This window comes from Mustela nivalis, assembly GCF_964662115.1.
Source record: "Mustela nivalis genome assembly, chromosome: 2".
NCBI classification, from domain to species: domain Eukaryota; kingdom Metazoa; phylum Chordata; class Mammalia; order Carnivora; family Mustelidae; genus Mustela; species Mustela nivalis.
This window is the reverse complement of record NC_139021.1, coordinates 109,016,121-109,041,914: the sequence shown is the minus strand read 5'-3', so window position 1 is coordinate 109,041,914 and position 25,794 is coordinate 109,016,121. Positions and strand designations below refer to the sequence as shown.

General features: G+C 49.6%; 2 protein-coding genes across 2 annotated transcripts in view; one reads left to right on the top strand and one right to left on the bottom strand.

The window, feature by feature from the left end:
- The window catches only part of LOC309859806 (zinc finger protein 25-like), an 82,788-nt gene that overhangs the window by 13,504 nt on the left and 43,490 nt on the right, over positions 1–25,794 (top strand). The window lies entirely within an intron of this gene.
- On the bottom strand, positions 13,284–24,118 carry LOC309858741 (spermatogenesis-associated protein 31A6-like). The gene is given in 9 exon segments (XM_082719054.1): positions 13,284–15,050; positions 15,472–15,789; positions 15,793–15,930; positions 15,932–16,759; positions 21,429–21,489; positions 22,053–22,110; positions 22,496–22,543; positions 23,181–23,241; positions 23,780–24,118. Coding segments are annotated over 4 exon segments (1,911 nt in total). The 5' UTR covers positions 16,595–16,759; positions 21,429–21,489; positions 22,053–22,110; positions 22,496–22,543; positions 23,181–23,241; positions 23,780–24,118; the 3' UTR covers positions 13,284–14,258.

Sequence of the window (25,794 nt, the reverse complement as noted above, 5' to 3'; positions counted from 1 at the left end):
GAAGTACTTTGTGCATTTTAAAATCAAGGTGTTTGATTTTTTGGTTGCTGGGATGTACAACGTTCTTTATATACTATGGATATGAACCCCTAATGAGATAGAGAATTTGCAGGTATTTTCTTTCATTCATGGGTTGCCATTTTACTCTGCTGATGGCATTCTTTGAAGCACAAAAGTTTTAAATGTTGATGTATTTGAATTTATCTATTTTATCTTATGTTTTCTGTGTCCTATCCAAGAAATCATCATCAAATTTAATGTGATAAAGCTTTGTCCTGTTTTTCTTCCCTAAGAGTTTTTATAGCCCTAGGTCTTATGCTGAGAACTTTGATTCATTTTGAGTTAATTTTTGTATGCGGTATAAGGTGAAGGTCCATTTTTATTCCTTTGCATACTGTTATCCAATTGTCCTAGCCTCGTTTGTTGGAAAATAGTCCTCTCCCTGTTGAGTAATCCTGGCACCCATGTTGAAAATTATTTGTAGATCGCTTTGCAAAACATTAACCTCTTAAAAATATCAAGGTTTCCAAAACATGAACATGGTATAGCCTTCCAGTTATAAGTGTATTCTTTCATTTCTTTCAGCAGCATTTCATAGTTTCCAGTGCACAACTCTGCTACCTCTTGGTTAAGATTATTCCAATGTATTTTATTCTTTATGATGTTGTTACACATGAAATTGTTTTCTCAGTTTCCTTTTTAAATTATTCATTGCTGGGGTATTGAATTGCAACAGATTTCTGTATGTTGATTTTGGTCAACTGTCACTGATTAATTCTAAAAGTGTTGTTTTCCTGGAATCTTCAGGGTTTTCTACATATAAGATCATGCCATCTGCAAACAGAGATAATTTTACTTATTTCTTTCCAATTTGGATTCCCTTTCATGCCTAATGGTTCTGGCTTGTACTTTCAGTATTATGTTTAGTAGAAGTGACAAAATCTGGCATCCCTGAATTGTTCCTGATCTTAGTGGAAAAGCTTGTAACCTTTCCCTGTGGGGTATGATACTCATTGTGTGTTTTTCATATACCTCTTATTATGTTGACATAGTTTCTTCTATTCGTAGTCTGTTGAGTGCTTTTAGCCTGAAAACGTGCTGAATGTTGTCAAGTGCTTTTTCTGCATCAGTTGAGATGATCATGTGACTTACCCTTCCTTTTGTAATGTGACCTATGACACTGAATGTTTCTTGTGTATTGACTCATTCTTGCATTCCAGGAATTAATCGCACTTGGTAATGGTGCATAATCCTTTTCATATGCTACCAAATTCAGTTTGCTAATATTTTGTTGACAATTCTTGTACTGATTTTAATCAGGGATGTTGGTCAGTAGTTTTATTTTCTTATAGTATCTCTGGATTATGGAGTAATGCTGGCCTCATTGAATGAGTCAGGGAGTTCTCCTCTTCATATTTCTGGAAATGTTTAAGAGCATTGGTGTTGGCTCTTCTTTAAATATTTGGTAGAAATCACCAGTGAAGCCATCAAGTCAGGTATTTTTCTTTGTAAGGAGACCTGATGACTGATTCAGTAGCCTTACTTGTTATGGATCTGTTCATATTTTCTATTTCTTTTTGGGTTAGTCTTGGTGAAATTTCATATTTCTAGGAATTAATCCATTTCATCTCAGTTATTCAATTTGTTACTATACAGTGTTCACAGTATTCTCTTATAACCCTTCCCTATCTATAAAATCTGTCGTAATGACCAACTTTCATTGTTGCCTTTAGCTGTTTGAGTATTCTCTGTTTTTTTAATTAGTCAGTGTCACTAAGGGCTTGTCAGTTTTTGATTTTTGAAGACTCAACTCTTGATTTTGTGGATTTTCTCTGTTTCTGTTTTCTATTTTGCTTATCTTGTTTTGTTTATCTTATTTTATTCACTATTTTGCTAATTTTTATTATTTTTTTCCCCTTCTGCTAGCTTTTGATTTCATTTGTTATTTTTTTCCTAGTTCCTTACGGTGTAAAGTTAGGTTGCTTCTTTTTCAATGTAAGCATTGATAGTTATAAATTTCCCTATTAGCACTTCTTTTGCTACATCCCATAAGTTTTGCTAGGTTGTGTTTTCATTCCCATTTGTCTCAATAAATTTTCACATTTCCTTTGTGATTTATTCCTTGACTTATTTGTTGTTTAAGGTAATGTTCAATTTCCACCTATTTGTAGATTTTCCAGTTTTCCTTCTGAAACCTTTCTGGTTTCACTTCATTTTGATCAGAAAAGATATTTTTCATGATCCCCTCCTTTCTAAATTTTTTAAGACTTGTTTTATGGGCTAACATCTGGTCTATACTGGAAAATGTTCCATGTCTTTTCGAGAAAAGATGTGTATTCTACTCTCGTTGGATGAAGTATTTTGTAAATCTCTGTTGTGACCAATTGGCTTATAGTCTTGTTGAGGTCCCCTAATTTTTATTGATCTTCTGTCTGATTATTCTGTTTGTTATTGAAAATGTGGTATTGAAGTCTCCTTCTTTTATTCTAGATCAATCTATTTCTCCCTTCAGTTTTGTCAGTTTGATATGTAGGTGCTCTGATGTTGGTTGCACATTTATTTATAATTCTTACATCCTCTTGGTGAATTGACCTCTTATCATTGTATAATGTTTTTCTTCATTGCTTGAAACACTTCTTGCCTTAGTCTGTTTTATCTGATATTAGTATACCCAACCCTGGTCTTTTGGTTACTAATTGCATGGAATATCTTGTTCTACCCTTTTTACTTCCCAATCTATTTAGATGTGAGGACACATCTAAAATGAGAATGTTATAGAGAGAATAAAGTTGGATCCTGGGTTTTTTTGTTTTAGTTTTTTGGTATAATTCCACCAATACAGGCCTTTTGATTGGGGAACTTAATTCACTTACATTTAAAGTGGTTACTGGTAGAATGGCCTACTATTGGCATTTTGTTATTTGTTGTCTTTATGTCTTAACAGTCTTGTTCCTCCTTTATTGTAGTCTTTTGAATTTAATTTTTTACTCATTTTGATTTAACTTTCATTTTCTTTTCTGTAAATTCTATGAATATTTTCTTTGTGATTTCTATGGGGATTACATATAATATCTTAAAGTTATAATAACCTGTTTTTACCTGATATTTAACTTTATTGCATACAAAAACCCTTCTTTTAGCTCTTCTACCCACATCTTATTTATTTGTTTATTTATTCACACACACTTTACCTTATTTACATATTACATCTTTATATATTTTGTACTTAGTAACATAGATTTATAAGTATTATATATACTTAAATATATACTTATGGCTATTTGTTGCTAATCTTGTAGAAGAATAAAAAGTGGAGTTATAATGGATGTCAGTAATTTCTCAATAAGAGTGGAAAGGAGTAACAATCCAAAAGTATAATAATACTTGGCTAGTTTTTGTATTTGTCCATGTACTTGTCTCTCCTGGAGAGACAAGTTATTCTGTCTATTAATTTTCTGATATTTTCATATGGTTTTGAGTTGCCATCTAGCATCCGTAATTCCAACTTGATAGACTTTCTTTAGCATTTCTTCTATGGCGGGTCTAGTGGTTATGGACATTCTCAGTTTCTGTTGTTGATCTGGGAATGTCTTTCTTTATCACTCATTTTTGCAGGACATTTGCTTAATGTTGAATTCTCCCTGACCTATCTTTTTGCCTGAGGAACCCACTGATAGTTTTACAGAGGCTGCCCTGTATATGATGAGCCACTCTTCTTTTGGTGTGGGTCTGTTTGTGTTTATCCTACTTGGCATTTGTTAAGCTTGTATTGCGATATCCTCGACTTTCCTCAGACTTGTGAAATGCATGGCCATTACTTCTCCGCCTTTTTCTCGGTCATTTCTCCCCTGCATGTCCCATAATTTCTATATTGGTCAGCTTGATGTTCTCACATCATAAGTCTCTCAGGCTTTGTTCACTGTCCTTTTTTTCTCCTTTTACTCATCGGTCTCAATAGTTTCAAGGGACCTGTATTCAAGGTTGTTGAGCCTTTCTTTCTGTTTGCCTCTGCTATTTAACCCCTCAAATGATTTTTTTTTCAATTCAGTTTTGTATTTTTCATCTCCAAAATTTCCATTTATTTCTTTTTTTTTTAAGGATTTTACTTATTTATTTGACAGACCAAGATCACAGGTAGGCAGAGAGGCAGACAGAAATGGGGAGGAGGGTAGCAGGCTCCCTGCTGAGCAAAGAGCTGGATGCATGGCTCCATCTCAGGACCCTGGGATCATGACCGAAGCTGAAGGCAGAGGCTTTAACCCCCTGAGCCACCCAGGTACCCCTCCATTTGATTGTTTCTAATAATTCCAAATTCTTTGTAAATATTCTCATTTTGCTCATATATTTTCTTGATTTACTTTATTTCTTTTGTCCACTTTTCTTTTAGCCTTTAGAGCACATTTAAAGCAATTGTTTTAAAGCCATTCTCTAGTAAGTCCAAAGCCAATGTTTCTTTTGGGATGTTTTCTGGAGATGTATTTTGTTCCTTTGAATAAGGCATATTTTACTTCTTCTTTGTATAGCTTGTGATCTCTTATTGAAAACTGGATATTTTAAAAAACAGCCCCCTCTCCCAGGATTTGCATGCTGGCTTCATGCAGGGGAGACCCTTGCTTATCACTTTTCTCATACCTGTGTTATCCCTACATCTGTGCACATACTCTCTTCCCAGGTCTCCCATTGGTATGGCTGATTTTAATGTCTTCCTCTGTAAGGCTCACACCCTTGCTCATTTTAGGGATGTTAGCTGTTCTATTGTATTTCTCAATCTATAATCACTTGCCCCAGATGTCTGTGTCTGTAATGACCTTTAGGACGGTTTTCACAAGTTGTACCTGCTGCTTCCAGTGTTTTCCCCCCTTCTGAGCCATGAGCCACTTTTGGTTGTCTGAACTCTGTGTTGGGTGTCCCAAGACCAGTCCCTCAGGTATCCCCTAGACAGGTAAGAAATCAAAGGGTCTCCGATTAGTCCACTTTGCTCTCTCTGGTTTGCAAAGGGGACTAGCTTATAGTGACTACTGTGCTCAAGTTGTTCTGCCCAGCATGGTCACGGAATTTCCTGCCCTGCCACATGTGGCTCCTTCTTGACCAAGCACTTGGTTGCTGTGACTCTGTGGCCATTCCCATCATTCCCAAAGGTTATTTTGGTCAGTGTCTAGTTGTTTTTGGTGTTACTGTGGAGGGAACAGGCCTGGAGTTTTCTTGTGTGTCATCTTACTGACATCACTCTCCTGAATTTTTAAGTAAGTTTTTTAAAGTATCCAGTCTATTTCAAAATGTGCTGGTGCATACATGTTCATGTTCTGTTATTTTCGTCTCCCAGTTTCCGTATTTTCAAAATGAAAACACAGTGTGAGTGGGTTCCCGTCACTGCTGGAAGAAGAAGACTACCCTGTCAGACTGATATGTGTGATGCCTAAGAGGACCTTTAAATCGATTGACCATGTGTGAGTGGAGAGGCTCCTCCTTGCACATAGATGTGCCTCCTGCACTGAGGGCTGGTATCCGTCTCTCCAGATGCTGCTAGAAACACCATGTGTCTGGACACTCATAGCATGAAAGGGTACCCAGGGATCATCGCACTGGTGCTCAGGCCATGATAGTTACTGTAATAACACACTGGCAACCAGAGCAGCCTTCCCTCCTCAGGGGAGGTTTGTGGACAGTGTGTGACACTGACGGAGAGCTGGAACCCCACCTGGGATGCAGCACTCAGACAGGCTCCTTCCATGTCCCTGCTGACCCACAGCCATGTCCTGTGTACTTCTATCACTGGCTCTGCAACACCCCTCTGCCCTTTCCTCCAGCCCATTTTCAGGCATCCACACTTCCCATTTCCTATGAGATGTTTTCTGAGGGCCAGCTGGATGTGACCATCACCCAGGGTGGGGGGAAACAGTGCCATCTTGGGGACTCACTAAATTACCACTTCTGTGGAGCCCAGGGACCCCAACAAGTGCAGCAGGGAGGCCACTGGCAAAGAAGGGACAGGTCAACAGGCCCCCTCTCAGGGCCCTCTCAAGGACTCGGGATCCACGTAGGTCTCTCAGGGCCCACTCCCTGGGATCCCTGGGTGAGCTGCATCCACATGAGAAGATGGGGACCCTGCTTCACGTGGCCCCCACCCATGCCCAGCTAGTCACTGGAGCTCTGCCAGATGTTGACTTCACAGCAGCTAGTTGGAAAAGAAGGGAAACCCAACAATGACAAAAGCCAGGCTGGACACCAGGAGGCACACCACCTTGCAACTTTCCAAAAACTGGTCTCACTCCATTTCACTCAGTCCTGATCACTGGTTAGCTCCATTTCAGATACAGTCTGTAAAGATAGATTCCCAGCCCAGGTTCACAGCAGCCCCATTCCCCTCCCTCAACCAGGCCCTACTGGGTCATCCCACTGGAGCAGGTTCCTATCTGCACCCTGAAGCCTCCCTGGGTTCTCCTTGTCTGGGAACTGCGTCGCCCTTCTGGCTCGGACACTCAGTACCCCTCACAGTGTGACATCCTGACCCGGTTTGCAGGTTCATCCCCTGGCCAGCCCGTGTCCTAAACATCCTGCCCCCAGCCCCCTGTGTCCTCCTTCCAGCTCGGTTTCTTCCCTGCAGGTGTGCCCTGCCCATGTCATCCCTGCTCTGGTGGCCTCGGTCTAAACTCTGTGCTGTGGAAACCCCACATCCACTGCCTCCTCCTCCAGGGAGCACTCCCTGACTTTGGAAAAGTGCACCTACTGTATTTCGCTGTGGACCCTAGGCTCTGGGGCCCACAGCCCTGAGAGCCTGGCCCTGGCCTCTTGCACTTGGTGTCCGGTATGTTTTCTCACCCATCAGTCACTGGAATCTTGTAAGGAACGAATTTTCAGGTATCCTGACATCTTCTGATTCAAGTTTTAAGAAGTTTCTTGGTGTTTTAAGAGACTGTGGCAGAATTATGACTTCTTCTGTCTCAATCATTTGCAAGGTCCTCCTTCTAGTGTATTTTACACAATCGGAATGGACTAGTCACAAGCCCTGGCTGATGGTCATGAGAGCAGGGTCAGTCATGAGCAGGGAAGCAAGGATTTGGGGCAGAGAGGAAATGAGCTGTTGTGATCCACTGTGCAGGAAACGGGCTCTCTGAGTTCATCATGCATCTGGTTTAGTGAGTTGCTTAGCTTTCCCAGACCACATGTATTTGTAATGAAGATTCTGTTTTCTGCCAATACCACTGTGTTGTGAGTGGTGGAGGTTAGTCCTTCTTGTGGGGTGTTTAATGTTTAAGGTGTTTTGTGTTTAATGTTTAAGGAACATTCCAGCATGGCTGTAAGTCACGCACAGGAAAGCTAAGAAATGACCAGACTTGTTACTCACAGGTGCTAGGGCAGGAGGCACAACAGGCACTCCTTGCTGGTGGACACATAGCATGCGGGCCCAGGAGGTGATCGTATCCAGCAGTTGCAGACCTGGACCACTGAGAACCCTGGGAAGCTCCCTGTATTTCAGGTTGGGATGGCCACAAAGACTTGAGGGGATTTCACTGTTACGTTTGGAGTCCCTGGGTTACAGACAGGGGAAGGTGAGGTGGGGACCTTGTGACAGAAGCCAGCCTGACCACCCTGGTGGGCCCAGGAGGGGGCTCACAGCCTCTGCCTGGCGATGTTGAGTCATCAGGGAGAGAGGAAATGCTAACAATTTACAATCAGTCTTCACCCTGTATTCTCATTTTCAACCTTACTTTCCTTCTCAGGTAAGAGAACCAAAACTCTGGTACTGCCCTGGACAGTTCCAAAATATATAAACAGTCTTTCATCACCTGAAACTGACAGAGAGGAGACATTTCAGTTCATTAATGGCGATGTGGGACTGAGATTTGTGCATTCTGCTGAGGCTCAGGGGTCTGTTGTGTCCACAGGGCCCTGGATCCCAGCTCCTGGCCACCTTTCAGACTCTGTGCATCTGTTACTCTCCGAAAGAAAAGGACACTGCATCTTTCTGTTTTTGTTTCTTCCTTTACTTCTTCCTACCTGGCCTGGTTCCACAAATCATTGCCCATGGGATTCCTGTGCTTTCCTCTCAGTCTATAAATCACAAGCACCCCTTCCCTCCTCCATGGTGGGGCCTAGCCAGGGCATCACTGTCCCTTCAATTTTGCATGGAAAGAGTGGAAGTCCATGAAGAGTCAAAGATGTAGGCATGGACACTGCAGGAGAGTCAAACTCTGCCTTAGAGCTAATTAACAGATAATGTTTTCTTCCCTGGTTCGTCACTAAAATGACAGTGACGAACTCTTACAACCCTAGTTTGTAGCAGTCACCACTGTGTCCTGGGAGTGGGTGGCCCAGAGCTGAGGTGGGGTGCTGCCCTGGCAAGAGGGTGGGGGCACGGAGCCCAGGGAAGCAGTGCTGAGCATTCTCTCGGCCCTTGATCTTCCCTATTACTACTCTGTGGGCAGATCATGTGGTCTCCAGGTCTCTCCCAGTAGGTCCAGCTGAGAAGCCAGAATCCCAGAACACAGACCCCCAGGAGTCTGGTAAACTGTTGGCGACACAGTTGGCGACACAGAGCAGGGCAAGTAAGCCCAGTGATGGGACAGGCAGAGCCCCCACAGAAGCATCAGAACCATCAGAACAGCTCCTCTGGGCTTAAGTGAGCCTTCAAGAAACAGGCATTGAATGGAAAACACCCTTGTATCAGGACACCCAAGCAAACTTACATCACTTTCAGTGCACAGCGTTCTCAAAAACACAAACTAAAAGTCTTCGAGACATGAGAATGGAATGAGAGAATTATATCTTTTAATATTTCCACAATATTTTTTTTTCTAAATCACTAAGCAGCTATAAACATTTAGAAGTAAAACAACCCAGGATAGAAATCTGATAGAGACTGCACACATCATGAATCTGTCTGACCCCTAACAAGCTTAGCTTGGGAGGTATGGAGTGTTTCCTACATTAGAATCATAATTATAATTTGTTAAATTGCTCACTTGATCACAGTACAGAACATTTTATGGCTTCACTTGAATGCTCAGTTAAGAATTTTCTCTGAAACGTATTCAGAGCAGAGACAGTTAAACATAAAAGTGAGGTGTTGCAAGACCATAATACTGACTCAGGAATAGTTGGGGTAGAAACCACTGCCACTGGCTCAGCCTTTCTGCATGTTACATTTGTTTGTTCATTTGTTTTTTGGGGGGTTGTAAGTTTTGAATGAAGGAAGGATGGTCTTTCAATGCTCAAGGGAAGGAGTGCCAGAATTTTCTGCCTTTCTTTCCATGCAAAGCAGGCCCGTGAGGGACTAAGCTGTACCTTTCTCCTCCAGATGTCCCTGGCTTCTTCTGATGTGGAATCTTGGCTCTCTCTGCTGTCCTTTAAACTCCTGGGCATTGGTGAACTCTTGTCATGGGGTCTTTCTTTTAGCCAGAGTTTGTAGGGCTTCATCTGTCCGAACCCTCCACATGCTGACATGGGTAGTTGTGGCATGAGACAAAGGGTAGTTTGGAGGCATGAGACAGATGAAGGATTGACCTAAGACAGTCACTCAGCACCCTAGTCTCAATGTCTCCTACTTAGTGTTTCCGTGACTCAGCAGTCCTATTTGGTAGGAAAAGCAAGGAGCATGTGTAGATAAAACCTCCTGTCAGTAAGTGCATTCCTCCCAGCAAGTGCCCTACTGTGGGGGACATTGTTCCAGAAACCTCCCACCCTCGGTCTCAGGGGCAGGCCTCTCCATGATGACACCTTGGCCAAGAAACTTTCCAGACCTCAACCTGTTTTTCTTTCTTTCCATAAAAAACAGCCTGATTAACCTTAACACACAGTGTCATGGCATGAATTTCTTGAGATCCTGTTTAAGGAAAAAAAAATCACATTTAGTGTCCTGGAAACAGTCAGGTCTCAACACAGGTGGGCCCTTTTCTTTAGTTCTCTGTATGCTTCAAGCCCCACATCATAGTTTACCCCATGATTGCAAAGTCGACGTTGCTTACGTGTATCATCCTTCTCTGTAGCTGATCACGGCAGGTCTCTGCTCATCTGAGGCTTCAATCACTAATTTGCTGTCTTGCTTTCTTAGCATTTACATGAGATAAATCTTTTATTCATGTGTAGAAAATATTATGTATTATATTGGCATTTCTGAAATGTTTGTAGGAAAGTTTTGTGATAAAACGTGGGAAGATCCACTCTCTTAGATGAGGGAGAACTTTCTTCTAAAGCTTTGTCTAATGTCTGTGAAATAATCCAGAAGAGAGGTGACAAGAAGCAACTTTGTTTTACAAAGCAGACAACAGCAAGAAACTTTCCTGCTCTTCATCAGTCACATGGATTGATTCCTTTGAAGGTGGGAGTGGTTAGGGGCGTGGCTAAAGGAGGGGTTAGAGAAGTCGTTGGAGGAGCGGTTAGGGGGGAGGGGTTAAAGAAGGGAGTTAGGGTTGTGAGCAAGGTGCTCTAAGCCAAGGTCCTGACTCAGGGCTTCATGAGGAGGAAACCCTCCACAAGCACAGAACATCACCATCATTACTATTTTGTGAATACTTTGGAATGTATTTTCTCCTCTCTTGCGTACTTCAAAAGTTAGTTCAAAAATCTTGGGAGCACCCAGCTGGCTCAGTCAAGTAAGGCACCAACTCTCGGTTTCAACTCAGGTCATGATCTCAGTTCCTGAGAACTGGTGGTCCCAGGATGGCTCCCAGGGGACTGGTGGGTACTCAGGGCAAGGGAGTGGCCTGCTTGTCCTTCTGCTTGTTTCTCCCTCCCTCTTTTACTTCTTCCCCATGCCCCTTCCTCCCCCCAATAGATAGAGGCTAGAAAACAAAATTTTCAGTTAATGTAAATTTCACAAAATTTTGGAAACCAATGGTCTTTCGTTACATAAGTGGCCAAACACCATCCGAAATGGACTGCGAGGATGGACTGCGGGGGGAGGCATGGTCCGTAGTGGTGTGCACACAAGCTTCCAGGGAAGATTCCCATCATAGGAGTCAGTGTGCTGGATGCCTGCCCTCAGGGCGCCCTCCCCACTCCCCTGTTCACACCAGGGCTTTCATGGCCCCTGCCATGGTGTTTGTCACAGCCCAACAGCAACAGCTTAGTATGGGATGGGCTTGGTCTCTGGGTGTTTCTGAGAAGGCCTTGCTGTCTACAACGTGGATGATCATAAGTAATGGTATCATGATAAGCAGAAATTTAGCCCCTGCCGCTGTGAGTCTCTGTGTGGGTATCTGTCAGAGGTCTCTGTTAGAGTTCTCTGTGCACTGTCTCTGTGGATGATCATAAGTAATGGTATCATGATAAGCAGAAATTTAGCCCCTGCCGCTGTGAGTCTCTGTGTGGGTATCTGTCAGAGGTCTCTGTTAGAGTTCTCTGTGCACTCTGTGTTGGATCTCTGTATGGGTCTCCATCAGAGTGGTGTGTGGGGGACCCTGGAGGACAATGTTGGGTAGGGAGCGGACACGCGGGGGTTGTGGGGCTCTCCTAGACTCCACCCTCCTTCTGGACACATCCCTTCCAGCCAGGGATGGGAGAAGCCCCATATGAGGGCCTGCTGCCCCTCCGGGCTCTAGGGTAACCAAGACCAGGGCCACACGTGTACATAAAGGTCACAGACCACAAGTCCGTCTGGAGCCCCCAGGCCTACAAGCTTATCAGATTATGCAGAAATTCACTTCTCTGCCTGAAGGCCTTGCTGCCTCTGGGCACCTGGCAGTTTGTGTGGTAGCTCAGGTGGCTTCTGTACAACCCCCACACCACTCCCTCAAACCCCCCCACCCCTGGAATTGGCAGCTGCAGTGGGGCGCAGACCCTGCGGGGACAGCCGCAGGACCTCTAACTTCTCCCCTCTGGGCCCATAGGTGGCAGTGGGACACCAAGGGTCTTCAGTCCTCATATCAGGCATGGGCACACTCTGTCACTTGACCTCCTTCCTGGCATCCCACCCTAAGTATAGGGACCCCTGCCCACAGCCACACTCCCTCAATCCACCAAGAGGGGAAGAGGGTGCTGGTGGGCAGGCCCCTTCAGTGCCCTGGGTCTGGGAATGTGGGTCCCTGGGGATTTCTGTGGCAGGCCCAACACACCGTCAACACCGGGTTCAAGTTTGTGCCTTGCAACTCTGTGTGAGAACAGAGGCTGAGGGAGCTAAGATGGGACTCCCTGGGGTGAGAAGGCTCCTGGGGTGTCCCTCCTCTACTCGCTGCAGGAGACTGCGGGGGGTGGGGCAGGATTTCTCACCTCTGCCCTCAAGGCCAGCCTTGTGTCTCCCAACTGCGGGCCCCACTCTGATTTAGGATTCCATCTTCCTAAAGCCTACGCAGGATTTCTGCCTTGGCAAACCCTCCCTAAAGCCACACAAGCTCCAGGTGGAGGGAAAGCAGGAGAGGATGTGTAGAGCGAGGTCCCGGTCTGGGTCTTGTTCACCTTTTCATGGAAACTGAAGGAGAGGGAGGAAGGGAGCAGGGGTGGACCCCCGAGATAAACCGTCCTCCAAGGCCCCATTCATTCTGGAAGCCAAAACAGGTCCTCAGGGAGAGCAGACCCTGATCCTTCCCTCCCAATGCAGCAGGGCACACACAGAGGCCAGTGCCACTCATGAGGGAAAAAAAAAATAAAATTATTTTGGGTAAGCTAAGTAACTGTGGTATGAAGAAGCCATTAGCCCATAGATGATGTACTAACGTGAGGAAAAAAAGTTTTTATCTGCACCGTTTGTGTTTTTTCTTGGAAGAAAGTTGTCCTGCTGGGAAAGGCATGAGAAGCACACACTGGTTGGCCAGGTGAACTGCCTGGGTCAATGGGCCTGCAGGGTGGGGCCTGAAGGACCCGGCACCAGGGACCTCATTCTGGCAGGGTCTGCTCGGGCACTCTGGCACCCTGGTGGGGAAGGGTCACCCGATCCACTCAGTCTTGTTGGTATAGTTGTGGCCCCTGGGGGTGCCCTGTGGACTTGCTGTCTCCCTCATGACTCTCCTCTGCTCTTGGTAGGAGAGAACCCTGTGGTAGCAGACATCGGGGTCTTCCGAAGCCTGGAGATCCTTTTTGCACCAGCCGACCTCCAGGACCCTGAGTCCCTGGTAAGGCAACATTTTCTCCTCTACAATATGCCCAACAGCCCTCACGACCACCTGAGCCTCCGCAGAAGTGCTGTCCATGGCTGACCTGCCGGGGATGATGAAGCCTTGCCGTTTTGAAGGGAATCTTCCAGTCCTCTGCCTCTACTGGGAAAGAACCACTGGAGCAAGTGTGTCATCCTTCTCCTGAATAGTTTTCCGGAGGCGCCTTCTCCTTCTTCAGCAAGATCTCGGCCTTGCTTCCCAAGGCCTCTCCTGACTCCTTGCCCTGGACTGGATGTCTCACTTCAGTGATCTAGAGGAGCTTCATTTCTGACGACTCTTTGGCAGGCTCTCTCGAGGGGGACCTCCTGGAGCTCGCTCTCCTCTCACAGGGGACACATGCCCTGCTCAGGCTCTTACACTGGTGCTGCAGTTCCAGGGGTCCTAGCTGCCTGTGGGGGCTCTGGTCACGGGATCTTTTGCCATGCAGCACCTCGGAAGTAAATGTGTCTTCACTGGACCTGCTCTGGAAGCTAGACAGAGATCCCTGAGAAGCCAAAATGTCAGCAGTGAGGAACATGTTGGACTGACACTCTTGAAGGAGACTCTCCATCACACAGTCTTGAAGGAGGACCCCAGTTTCACAGTCTTGAAGCAGCACGGCAGGGGTGGCTTCACGAGGACGGTTCCCTGACTCCAACTTCTGGGACTCTGATCCCCTGCGCCGTGCCTCAAGGTGTAGCTCTTCAAGGTCTCAGGTGACCAACTTTGTACATTGCAAGGGACTGTCACTTTTCCCTGAAGACCCTGAACTTCTCAGCTTGCCACGGAGGCCTGGGTTATTGGCCAGCACACAGGATTCTAAGGTGACTCCCCAGGCAGGGGCCTCCTTGAACTCCCCCACCTCCCCAGGCTCTTTGGCACTCAGATTCTGGGGCTCTAAGTTGAGCTCTGGCATGGTCATGTCCCGTGAAGCCAGACCCCCATTCACCCTCCTTAGCTCCTTTGTGGCCATTGCTTGACTTGGACTTGACTCCAAGTTGCTGTTCATAAGTGTTTTAGAGGCAGTTTCATTGTGCCAGATTCTGACCACAAAGCTGTATGTGAAGGTCCAAGAAGGTGGCCTGGGCCCCTGTCCAGCTAGAGGGCCACCCCCAGGTGAGTTCCCTTCCAGAGCCTGCTGGATTTCCTCATACGTAAGCTGGGGAGCACCAAGGGGACCCCCCAGGTGGGTTAAGACTCTTTCATCACCTCTCCTTGATAGGGCTGAGAAGGATTTCCCACGAACTTGGTGCCTAAGCCAGCCTTGGATATGCAGGTGGCTGAGTGGGAAGGGATGGACTGGAAGAGGAGGAAGCCCTTCTTCAACTTGAAGAGGTTTATAGTGTTGAGAACCTTGAGGGGGAGGCCCCAACGGTGCTTCACCCTGAGCCTTTTGACATGTGCTTCTAGCATCCTCTGAGCATATGGACTGAGGATGGAGAAGTCGTGGGAGGGCTTCCAGCACTTGGAAAGCGCTGGCTTTCCAGGTTTCCCATGAGGGCTTGGCTTTCCAGGAAGGTCCGAGGCGTGGTGGGCAGCAAGCCTGGAAAGATGAACATCCAAAGGCATCTGACCCTCTCTGAACTGCCCCAACTTTCTGAAATGGGCTCTCAGGTCCTTCTCTAGGTGCTTCTCATCTGTACTGCTTGTGGAGGGCTTCATGTCTGTGTCTGACACCTCAAGATTTCTTCCTGAAGCCTTTTCTGGAGAGCTCGCTGAGCCCTTGTGTAGATCTTTCCGGATCCTCCCTGCACTGGACCTTGAATCCATGCCCACTCTTTTTCCTGGCACGGTCCTTCCTGAGTACCTGGACCCAGTCTTCTGTGTGGCCTGGCAGCTTCCATTCGTAGACTCAGACTCAGCCTTGGGACTGTGCCAGCTGTGCGCCTGGGGCACCTTCTGGAACTCTTGGTGAGGCTGTATCTCAAGGGATAGCTGGATCCTGCAGGATGGGCCCCTTCCTTGCTTCATGAGCCTCTTCCAAAGGTGTCAATCCGGTTGCTCCCAGAGCTCAGAGTCGATCAATTCTCCAGGAAGGATAGAGACTGACCCATGGCCCTCACCCTGCAGAAGGCCAGGAGGACCTTGGGTAAAGACTTGCTGAGATCTTTTCAACATTCCAGGTTTTGAAAAGTAGTTGGCTTCAACATTCCAGGTTTTGAAAAGTAGTTGGCATGTAAGACTGTCTTCTGGGCTATAGGGCAAGACATCTCATACTTCCACATCTCGGGTGGAAGAGAGGAGCTTCCAACTGGGACAGAGGGTGTAAGGCCTGCCTGCATCTGGGGCTCAGTTAGAGGTGGGAGCTGGGACTGATCCAGAGGGAGGGGTTGGGGCTGAGTCAGAGGGAGGGGTTGGTGCTGAGATGGAGGAAGGGGCAGGATTTGGGACAATCTCAGGGTCAAGGGTTGGGGTCCAGTGGGAGGGGCTGGGGCTGATACAGAGGGAGGGGCTGGGGCTGAGTCAGAGGGAGGGGTTGGGGCTGAGATGGAGGAAGGGGCAGGGTATGGGACAATCTCAGGGTCAAGGGTTGGGGCTGTGCCAAAGGGTCATTTAAGTCTTGGGTCAGGGAGAGGCGTGGAGCCATGTTGCCCTGAATCTGGAGTGGCAAGGCATGAGAGAGCTCATTGAATATGACAGACGGGAACTCCAGTGGGGGATCGGTCACCCTGATAGTGGCCACCAGGGACTCGCTGTGCAGAAAGGGGAGACCCCAGAAGAGCTAGAGGCATTTCTGCTCTAAATTGTCCCTTGGAATCTTGGGATGTGGGGGCTTCTCAGGACCAAGCAGCTGTTTTGCTTTGCCCCTCATGCTCCAGAAGGACAGGCGGCCCATGGTGTCCTGCCCGTCACCTGGGGACTTGAACATTCTCACAGGAAGAGGTCAACTGGTATTTTGACCTTTCTTTCTTGTCCTTCTCCCTCCAAGACCTCAGTTCTTTTCTCTTGGCAATGAGTAATTCCATAAGCTTCTGGACGTCCAGGCTGATGGAAGAGGGGGATCCTAGTCTCTTCCTATGTGTGGGGTCTCCCCAGAACAAGGCTACTGGTGGGCCATGGGACAGAGGCGCTTGACAGGACTCCAAGCGTGTTGAAGTGGACAGGTTCCAGGCATTGGCAGCTGCCTGCCACCGGGACAGGGCCGAAATGGAGCAGTGTGAGCGGCCCAGGCCTGAGATGGCTGGGACAGGAGAAGTTGACCTGTCAGCTGACCAAGGCATGTGTAGAGCAGAGTTCTGTGGGATGAGGCATGGCAGGGGTGCCCTTGAGTCACACTGAGGGAGAGTCAAAGGAGAGTCTTGCCACTCTGAGGCCAAGGAGGCTATCAGAGGCCCAGGGGAGGTCTCTGAAAGAGAGAGACATGGTGGGGAAGGGGGAAGAGCAAGTGGCTGGTGTGGAAAGCCATCCCGGGGGAAGAAAGGCTCTCCTAGCCAGGAAGAAGTCAGGAAGGAGTGTGAAGCAATGGAAATTGAGGAGGTCATTGGTCCTGCTAACAGGGTGGAGGCCAGAGGTCGAGGGGATCCCATCACTGGAGTTAGGGCAGGTGATGATGGGAGAGCGGGAGTAGCATCTTCCAGAGGCTCGCTGCATGGCTGATGGGCTCCAACTGGCACACCTTGGCACACCTACCCAGGGGCTGCTTGACGTAGAAACTGGAGAAAGCCCCCTGGTCAGAGAGCCTCTCCAGGTGGCTGTGGGAGACAGTAGGCATGAACTGCCGCTGTAGCAGTTGGGTCTGGGAGTGGACCCCAGAGCCCTCCACGCACCACCCCCACATCACAATGTTCCTGCTGTCCCTCAGCCCAGGTCTTTGGTCACAGTCTGTCCCCACGGCTCCTACCAGACCCCGCAAACAGCCCCAGAGGCTGTTCCCTGCAGCCCAGGGGTCACACCGTAGACTCGGGAAGGCCCACCCAGGGGAGAAGGGGGCAGGACCCCGTAGACTCGGGAAGGCCCACCCAGGGGAGAAGGGGGCAGATTCTTTACCTTTCCAGAAGGGAGAAAAAGTCCTGAACCTCTTCCAGATGGTGCAGAAATTCTCAGACACCTGGAAACAGGAGACAAGGTCAGAGCAGAAGAGAGGGTCCAGGGATCTTACGGTAGGCTGGGTACAATGACCCATTAGGGGAGACCTTTGGGGGATTGGACTCGGGAGCCACAAAGAGCACTGTCCAAGGCCACATGCCCGCAGGTGACTACAATATTTATGATGGGATCACTTTGTCTTTTCCAAAGTGCTTCCTCATTCATGACCTTGCTGGGGGAGGAAGGACTACTGTAGCCTCAAGAGGAATCTAAGCAGAGTTGAACAGCTTGTGCACGTTGGGAGCGGGAGGTTCTGACCCCAGTCCAGGCCCTGAGGCACCTGGTGAGGGATACTGGTTCAGCACCTCATGGCTTCATTCTGGTGCAGAATCTGGGAAGGCTCCGGGTTCACTCTCCCTCTTCAGAGCCCCCAACCCCCACCCAGGGCTCTGTTTCCTGAGGGATGGGCTCAGGCCCTAGTGTCCTGGAGACAGTGGGACTGGGCCTTCAGAGCAGGGGGCACCATGTAACTGGGGCACGCAGTGGTGAATGGGGGACACTCACCTTTCACGGTCTGATTTTTCTTGCTTGTGTTGCTCCTTCTTTGTGGCTCCACTTGGTACTGAGATAGGAGAACACAGGGAGGCTAGGGTGGGGGCCCAGTGCTCAGGGGCCTGACTTCCCCTAGAGAGGCAGATCTTAACCTCCGGTCCTTGGCCACCCGTCACTGTGTTTGGGATGCTGCCCTAGACCCCCCACCCCCACCACAAACGGAATCTGGCTGGAGATCTTCAGGGAGAAATCCTCATGTCCCTCTAACCCTTGCCTGATCTGGCTTGTCTTGGATGGATTTTGGTCGTCTCTCCTAAGAATACCCATTCTATTCTTTCCCATTTCATGAGTATCTCCAGTGACTCGGAAAATTGGAAAGAATAATAGAAAAGATGATCGAGTTACAGTGTGCTGGGTCTGGGATGAGGGTTCCTTACCTTCCTGCTCTTCCTGTGTTTCTTGCCTCGTGCTGAGGATGGATCAGGCTGGAAATAGGAGTGTAAGAAGATGAAAAGCCCTAGTACACACAAAGGCAAAGATGGCCTTAACTGCCCAGCAAGTGGGACTGGGGCTAAGCCAACCCTCAGTAAGGAATTCCTGAGGGAAGAGATAATTCTCCATCTCTTCTCGCTAAAATGTTTTAATGTCCAATCGCACGGCTACCCTAAGGTAACTGAGCCCTGAGTGTGTCCATGCAGACACAAGCCCCATTCCCACATCACAGAGCTGTGGTCTTGTAAAAAAGGGCCCTTGAGGACAGGTAAGGAGGACACAAGTAGCAGGACCACATCCCCTCTCCACCGCTAGCACTGTAACTCTGTCATCCCTCCACCCTCCCTGGCTTGACATTGCTACCCGCTAACCATGCTAGAGACAGACCTTTGTCAATTTGCCTTTGTTGCCTTTGTCAATTTGCCAATGTTCCTGCTGTCCCTCACCTTTCACGGTCTGATTTTTCTGGCTTGTGTTGCTCCTTCTTTGTGGCTCCACTTGGTACTGAGATAGGAGAACACAGGGAGGCTGGGGCCCACACCCCAGCAGCCAATGACCCAGTGCTAGGTGCCTGACTTCCCCTAGAGAGGCAGCTCTTAACCTCCGGTCCTTGGCCACCCGTCACTGTGTTTGGGATGCTGCCCTAGACTCCTACCCCCCCCACCACAACCTGACTCCGGCTGGATATCTTCAGGGAGAAATCCTCATGTCCCTCTAACCCTCGCCTGGTCTGGCTTGTCTTGGATGTATTTTGGTCTTCTCTCTCCTGAGAATACCCATTCTATTCTTTCCCATCTCACGAGTCTCTCCAGTAACTCGGAAAATTGGAAAGAATAATAGAAAAGATGATCGAGTTATAGTCTGCTGGGACTGGGAAGAGGGTTCCTTACCTTCCTGCTCTTCCTGTGTTTCTTGCCTCGTGCTGAGGATGGATCAGGCTGGAAATAGGAGTGTAAGAAGACGAAAAGCCCTAGTACACACAAAGGCAAAGATGGCCTTAACTGCCCAGCAAGTGGGAATGGGGCTCAGCCAACCCTCAGTAAGGAATTCCTGAGGGAAGAGATAATTCTCCATCTCTTCCCTCTAAAACGTTTTAATGTCCAATCGCACGGCTACCCTAAGGTAACTGAGCCCTGAGAGTTAGGGACCGATTGCACGGCTGCCCTCTGGCAACTGAGCCCTGGGTGTGTCCATGCAGAACACCCATGCAGAAACAAGCTCCATGCCCACATCACAGAGCTGTGGTCTGGTCACAAAGGGCCCTTGAGGGGAGGTAAGGAGGGACACAGGTAGCAGGACCACATCCCCTCTCCACCGCTAGCCCTGTAGCTCTGTCATCCCTCCGCCCTCCCAGGCCTGACATTGCTACCCGCTCACCGTGCTAGAGACAGACCTTTGTCAATTTGCCAATGTTCCTACTCTCCCGCAGCCCAGCGCTTTGGTCACAGTCTGTACCCCTCCTCCCAGTCCCCACAGACAGCCCCAGAGGCTGTTCCCTGCAGCCCAGGGGTCACACCATAGACTGGGAAGGCCCACCCAGGGGAGAAGGGGGCAGTTTCTGTACCTTTCCAGAAGGGAGAACAGGTCCTGAAACTTTTCCAGAAGGTTCAGAAATTCTATGAAACCTGGAAACAGGGGACTGGGTCACAGCAGAAGACAGGGTCCAGGGATCTTACGGTTGGCTGGGTACAATGTCCCATTAGGGAGACCTTTGGGGGATTAGACTCAGGAGCCCAAAAAGCACTGTACACGGCCACATGCCCGCATGGTGACTACAGAATTCATGAAGGGGATCGCTTTATCTTTTCCAAAGTACTTCCTCATTCATGACCTTTCTGAGGGAGGAAGGACTACTGTAGCCTCCAGAGGAATCTAAGCAGAGTTGAACAGCTTGTCCACAGTGGGATCGGGAGGTCCTGACCCCAGTCCAGGCCCTGGGGCGCCTGGTGAGGGATACCAGTTCCAGCCACTCAGGGCTTCATTCTGGTGCAGAATCTGGGAAGGCTCCGGGTTCACTCTCCCTCCTCAGAGACCCAACCCCCACCCAGGGCTCTGTTTCCTGAGAGATGGGCTCTGGCTCTAGTGTCCTGGAGACAGTGGGACTGGGCCTTCAGAGCGGGGGGCACCGTGTAACTGGGGCACGCAGTGGTGAATGGTGGACACTCACCTTTCACGATCTGATTTTTCTTGCTTGTGTTGCTCCTTCTTTATGGCTCCACTTGGTACTGAGATAGGAGAACACAGGGAGCTGGGGCCTCCACCACAGCAGCCGATGACCCACTGCTCAGGGGCCTGACTTCCCCTTGAGGGGCAGCTCTTAACCTCCGGTCCTTGGCCTCCATTCACTGTGTTTGGGATGCTGCCCTAGATGCCCGCCCCACCACCACAACCGGACTCTGGCTGGAGATCTTCAGGGAGAAATCCTCATGTCCCTCTAACCCTTTCCTCATGTCCCTCTAACCCTTGCCTGGTCTGGCTTTTCTTGGATGGATTTTGGTCTTCTCTCTCCTGAGAATACCCATTCTATCTTTCCCATCTCACGAGTCTCTCCAGTGACTCGGAAAATTGGAAAGAATAATAGAAAAGATGATCGAGTTAGTCTGCTGGGTCTGGGAAGAGGGTTCCTTACCTTCCTGATCTTCCTTTGTTTCTTGCCTCCTGCTGAGGATGGATCAGGCTGGAAATAGGAGTGTAAGAAAACTAAAAACCCTAGTACTCACAAAGGCAAAGTTGGCATTAACTGCCCAGCGAGTGGGACTGGGGCTCAGCCAACCATCAGTAAGGAATTCCTGAGGGAAGAGATAATTTTCCATCTCTTCCCTCTAAAACGTTTTAATGTCCAATCGCATGGCTACCCTCAGGTAACTGAGCCCTGAGCGTTAGGGACCGATTGCACAGCTGCCCTCTGGCAACTGAGCCCTGGGTGTGTCCATGAAGACACAAACCCCATGCCCACATCACAGAGCTGTGGTCTGGTCACAAAGGGCCCTTGAGGACAGGTAAGGAGGGACACAGGTAGTAGGACCACATCCCCTCTCCACCGCTAGCCCTGTAGCTCTGTCATCCCTCCACCCTCCCAGGCCTGACATTGCTACCCGCTCACCGTGCTAGAGACAGACCTTTGTCAATTTGCCAATGTTCCTGCTGTCCCTCAGCCCAGGGCTTTGGTCACAGTCTGTACCCCTCCTCCCAGTCCCCACAAACAGCCCCAGAGTCTGTTCCCTGCAGCCCAGGGGTCACACCGTAGACTCGGGAAGGCCCAACCAGGGGAGAAGGGGGCAGTTTCTGTACCTTTCCAGAAGGGAGAACAGGTCCTGAACCTCTTTCAGATGGTTCAGAAATTCTCTGAAACCTGGAAACAGGGGACTGGGTCACAGCAGAAGACAGGGTCCTCGGATCTACGGTTGGCTGGGAGACCTTTGGGGGATTGGACTCAGGAGCTCAAACAGCACTGTCCAAGGCCTCATGTCCGCATGGTGACTACAGGATTCATGATGGAGATCGCTTTGTCTTTTCCAAAGTACTTCCTCATTCATGACCTTGCTGAGGGAGGAAGGACTACTGTAGCCTCCAGAGGAATCTAAGCAGAGTTGAACAGCTTGTCCACAGTGGAAGCGCGAGGTCCTGACCCCAGTCCAGGCCCTGGGGCGCCTGGTGAGGGATACCAGTTCCAGCCACTCAGGGCTTCATTCTGGTGCAGAATCTGGGAAGGCTCCGGGTTCACTCTCCCTCCTCAGAGCCCCCAACTCCCACCCAGGGCTCTGTTTCCTGAGGGATGGGCTCAGGCCCTAGTGTCCTGGAGAGAGTGGGACTGGGCCTTCAGAGCGGGGGGCACCGTGTAACAGTGGGACTGGGCTTTCAGAGCGGGGGGCACCGTGTAACTGGGGCACACAGTGGTGAATGGTGGACACTCACCTTTTACGATCTGATTTTTCTTGCTTGTGTTGCTCCTTCTTTATGGTTCCACTTGGTACTGAGATAGGAGAACACAGGGAGCTGGGGCCCCCACCCCAGCAGCCGATGACCCACTGCTCAGGGGCCTGACTTCCCCTTGAGGGGCAGCTCTTAACCTCCAGTCCTTGGCCTCCCGTCACTGTGTTTGAGATGCTGCCCTAGACCCCCGCCCCACCACCACAACCGGACTCTGGCTGGAGATCTTCAGGGAGAAATCCTCATGTCCCTCTAAACCTTGCCTGGTCTGGCTTTTCTTGGATGGATTTTGGTCTTCGCTCTCCTGAGAATACCCATTCTATTCTTTCCCATCTCACGAGTCTCTCCCGTGACTCGGAAAATTGGAAAGAATAATAGAAAAGATGATCGAGTTACAGTCTGCTGGGTCTGGGAAGAGGGTTCCTTACCTTCCTGTTCTTCCTGTGTTTCTTGCCTCGTGCTGAGGATGGATCAGGCTGGAAATAGGAGTGTAAGAAGACGAAAAGCCCTAGTACACACAAAGGCAAAGTTGGCATTAACTGCCCAGCGAGTGGGACTGGGGCTCAGCCAACCATCAGTAAGGAATTCCTGAGGGAAGAGATAATTTTCCATCTCTTCCCTCTAAAAAGATTTAATGTCCAATCGCACGGCTACCCTCAGGTAACTGAGCCCTGAGAGTAAGGGACCGATTGCACGGCTGCCCTCTGGCAACTGAGCCCTGGGTGTGTCCATGCAGACACAAGCCCCATGCCCACATCACAGAGCTGTGGTCTGGTCACAAAGGGCCCTTGAGGACTGGTAAGGAGGGACACAGGTATCAGGACCACATCCCCTCTCCACCGCTAGCCCTGTAGCTCTGTCATCCCTCCGCCCTCCGTGGCCTGACATTGCTACCCGCTCACCGTGCTAGAGACAGACCTTTGTCAATTTGCCTTTGTTGCCTTTGTCAATTTTCCAATGTTCCTGCTGTCCCTCAGCCCAGCGCTTTGGTCACAGTCTGTACCCCTCCTCCCAGTCCCCACAAACAGCCCCAGAGTCTGTTCCCTGCAGCCCAGGGGTCACACCGTAGTCTCGGGAAGGCCCAACCAGGGGAGAAGGGGGCAGTTTCTGTACCTTTCCAGAAGGGAGAACAGGTCCTGAACCTCTTCCAGAAGGTTCAGAAATTCTCTGAAACCTGGAAACAGGGGACTGGGTCACAGCAGATGACAAGGTCCAGGGATCTTACGGTTGGCTGGGTACAATGTCCCATTAGGGGAGACCTTTGGGGGATTGGACTCAGGAGCCCAAACAGCACGGTCGAAGGCCACATGCCCACATGGTGACTACAGGATTCATGATGGGGATCGCTTTGTCTTTTCCAAAGTACTTCCTCATTCATTACCTTGCTGAGGGAGGAAGGACTACTGTAGACTCCAGAGGAATCTAAGCAGAGTTGAACAGCTTGTCCACAGTGGGAGCGGGAGGTCCCGACCCCAGTTGGGAGCGGGAGGTCCTGACCCCAGTCCAGGCCCTGGGGCGCCTGGTGAGGGATACCAGTTCCAGCCCCTCAGGGCTTCATTCTGGTGCAGAATCTGGGAAGGCTCCGGGTTCACTCTCCCTCCTCAGAGCCCCCAACCCCCACCCCGGGCTCTGTTTCCTGAGGGATGGGCTCAGGCCCTATTGTCCTGGAGACAGTGGGACTGGGCCACGCAGTGTGAATGGGGGACACTCACCTTTCACGGTCTGATTTTTCTTGCTTCTGTTGCTTCTTCTTTGTGGCTCCACTTCGTACTGAGATAGGAGAACACAGGGAGGCTGGGGACCCCACCCCAGCAGCCAATGACCCAGTGCTCAGGGGCCTGACTTCCCCTAGAGAGGCAGCTCTTAACCTCTGGTCCTTGGCCACCCGTCACTGTGTTTGGGATGCTGCCCTAGACCCCCCACCCCCACCACAACCGGACTCTGGCTGGAGATCTTCAGGGAGAAATCCTCATGTCCCTCTAACCCTTGCCTGGTCTGGCTTGTCTTGGATGGATTTTGGTCTTCTCTCTCCTGAGAATACCCATTCTATCTTTCCCATCTCACGAGTCTCTCCAGTGACTCGGAAAATTGGAAAGAATAATAGAAAAGATGATCGAGTTAGTCTGCTGGGTCTGGGAAGAGGGTTCCTTACCTTCCTGCTCTTCCTGTTTTTCTTGCCTATTGCTGAGGATGGATCAGGCTGGAAATAGGAGTGTAAGAAAACTAAAAGCCCTAGTACTCACAAAGGCAAAGTGGCATTAACTGCCCAGCGAGTGGGACTGGGGCTCAGCCAACCATCAGTAAGGAATTCCTGAGGGAAGAGATAATTTTCCATCTCTTCCCTCTAAAAAGTTTTAATGTCCAATCGCATGGCTACCCTCAGGTAACTGAGCCCTGAGAGTTAGGGACCGATTGCACAGCTGCCCTCTGGCAACTGAGCCCTCGGTGTCTCCATGCAGACACAAGCCCCATGTCCACATCACAGAGCTGTGGTCTGGTCACAAAGGGCCCTTGAGGACAGGTAAGGAGGGACACAAGTAGCAGGACCACATCCCCTCTCCACCGCTAGCCCTGTAGCTCTGTCATCCCTCCGCCCTCCCTGGCATGACATTGCTACCCGCTCACCGTGCTAGAGACAGACCTTTGTCAATTTGCCGTTGTTGCCTTTGTCAATTTTCCAATGTTCCTGCTGTCCCTCTGCCCAGCGCTTTGGTCTCAGTCTATACCCCTCCTCCCAGTCCCCACAAACAGCCCCAGAGTCTGTTCCCTGCAGCCCAGGTGTCACACCGTAGACTCGGGAAGGCCCAACCAGGGGAGAAGGGGGCAGTTTCTGTACCTTTCCAGAAGAAAGAACATGTCCTTAACCACTTCCAGATGGTTCAGAAATTCTCTGAAACCAGGAAACAGGAGACTGGGTCACAGCAGAAGACAGGGTCCGGGGATCTTACGGTTGGCTGGGTACAATGTCCCATTAGGGGAGAACTTTGGGGGATTGGACTCAGGAGCCCAAACAGCACTGTCCAAGGCCACATGTCCGCATGATGACTACAGGTTTCATGATGGGGATCGCTTTGTCTTTTCCAAGAACTACTGTAGCCTCCAGAGGAATCTAAGCAGAGTTGAACAGCTTGTCCACAGTGGGAGCGGGAGGTCCCGACCTCAGTCCAGGCGCCCCATCTAAGCAGAGTTGAACAGCTTGTCCACAGTGGGAGCGGGAGGTCCCGACCCCAGTCCAGGCCCTGGGGCGCCTGGTGAGGGATACCAGTTCCAGCCCCTCAGGGCTTCATTCTGGTGCAGAATCTGGGAAGGCTCCGGGTTCACTCTCCCTCCTCAGAGCCCCCAACCCCCACCCCGGGCTCTGTTTCCTGAGGGATGGGCTCAGGCCCTATTGTCCTGGAGACAGTGGGACTGGGCCACGCAGTGTGAATGGGGGACACTCACCTTTCACGGTCTGATTTTTCTTGCTTCTGTTGCTTCTTCTTTGTGGCTCCACTTCGTACTGAGATAGGAGAACACAGGGAGGCTGGGGACCCCACCCCAGCAGCCGATGACCCACTGCTCAGGGGCCTGACTTCCCCTAGAGGGGCAGCTCTTAACCTCCGGTCCTTGGCCACCCGTCACTGTGTTTGGGATGCTGCCCTAGACCCCCGCCCCACCACCACAACCGGACTCTGGCTGGATATCTTTAGGGAGAAATTCTCATGTCCCTCTAACCCTTGCCTGGTCT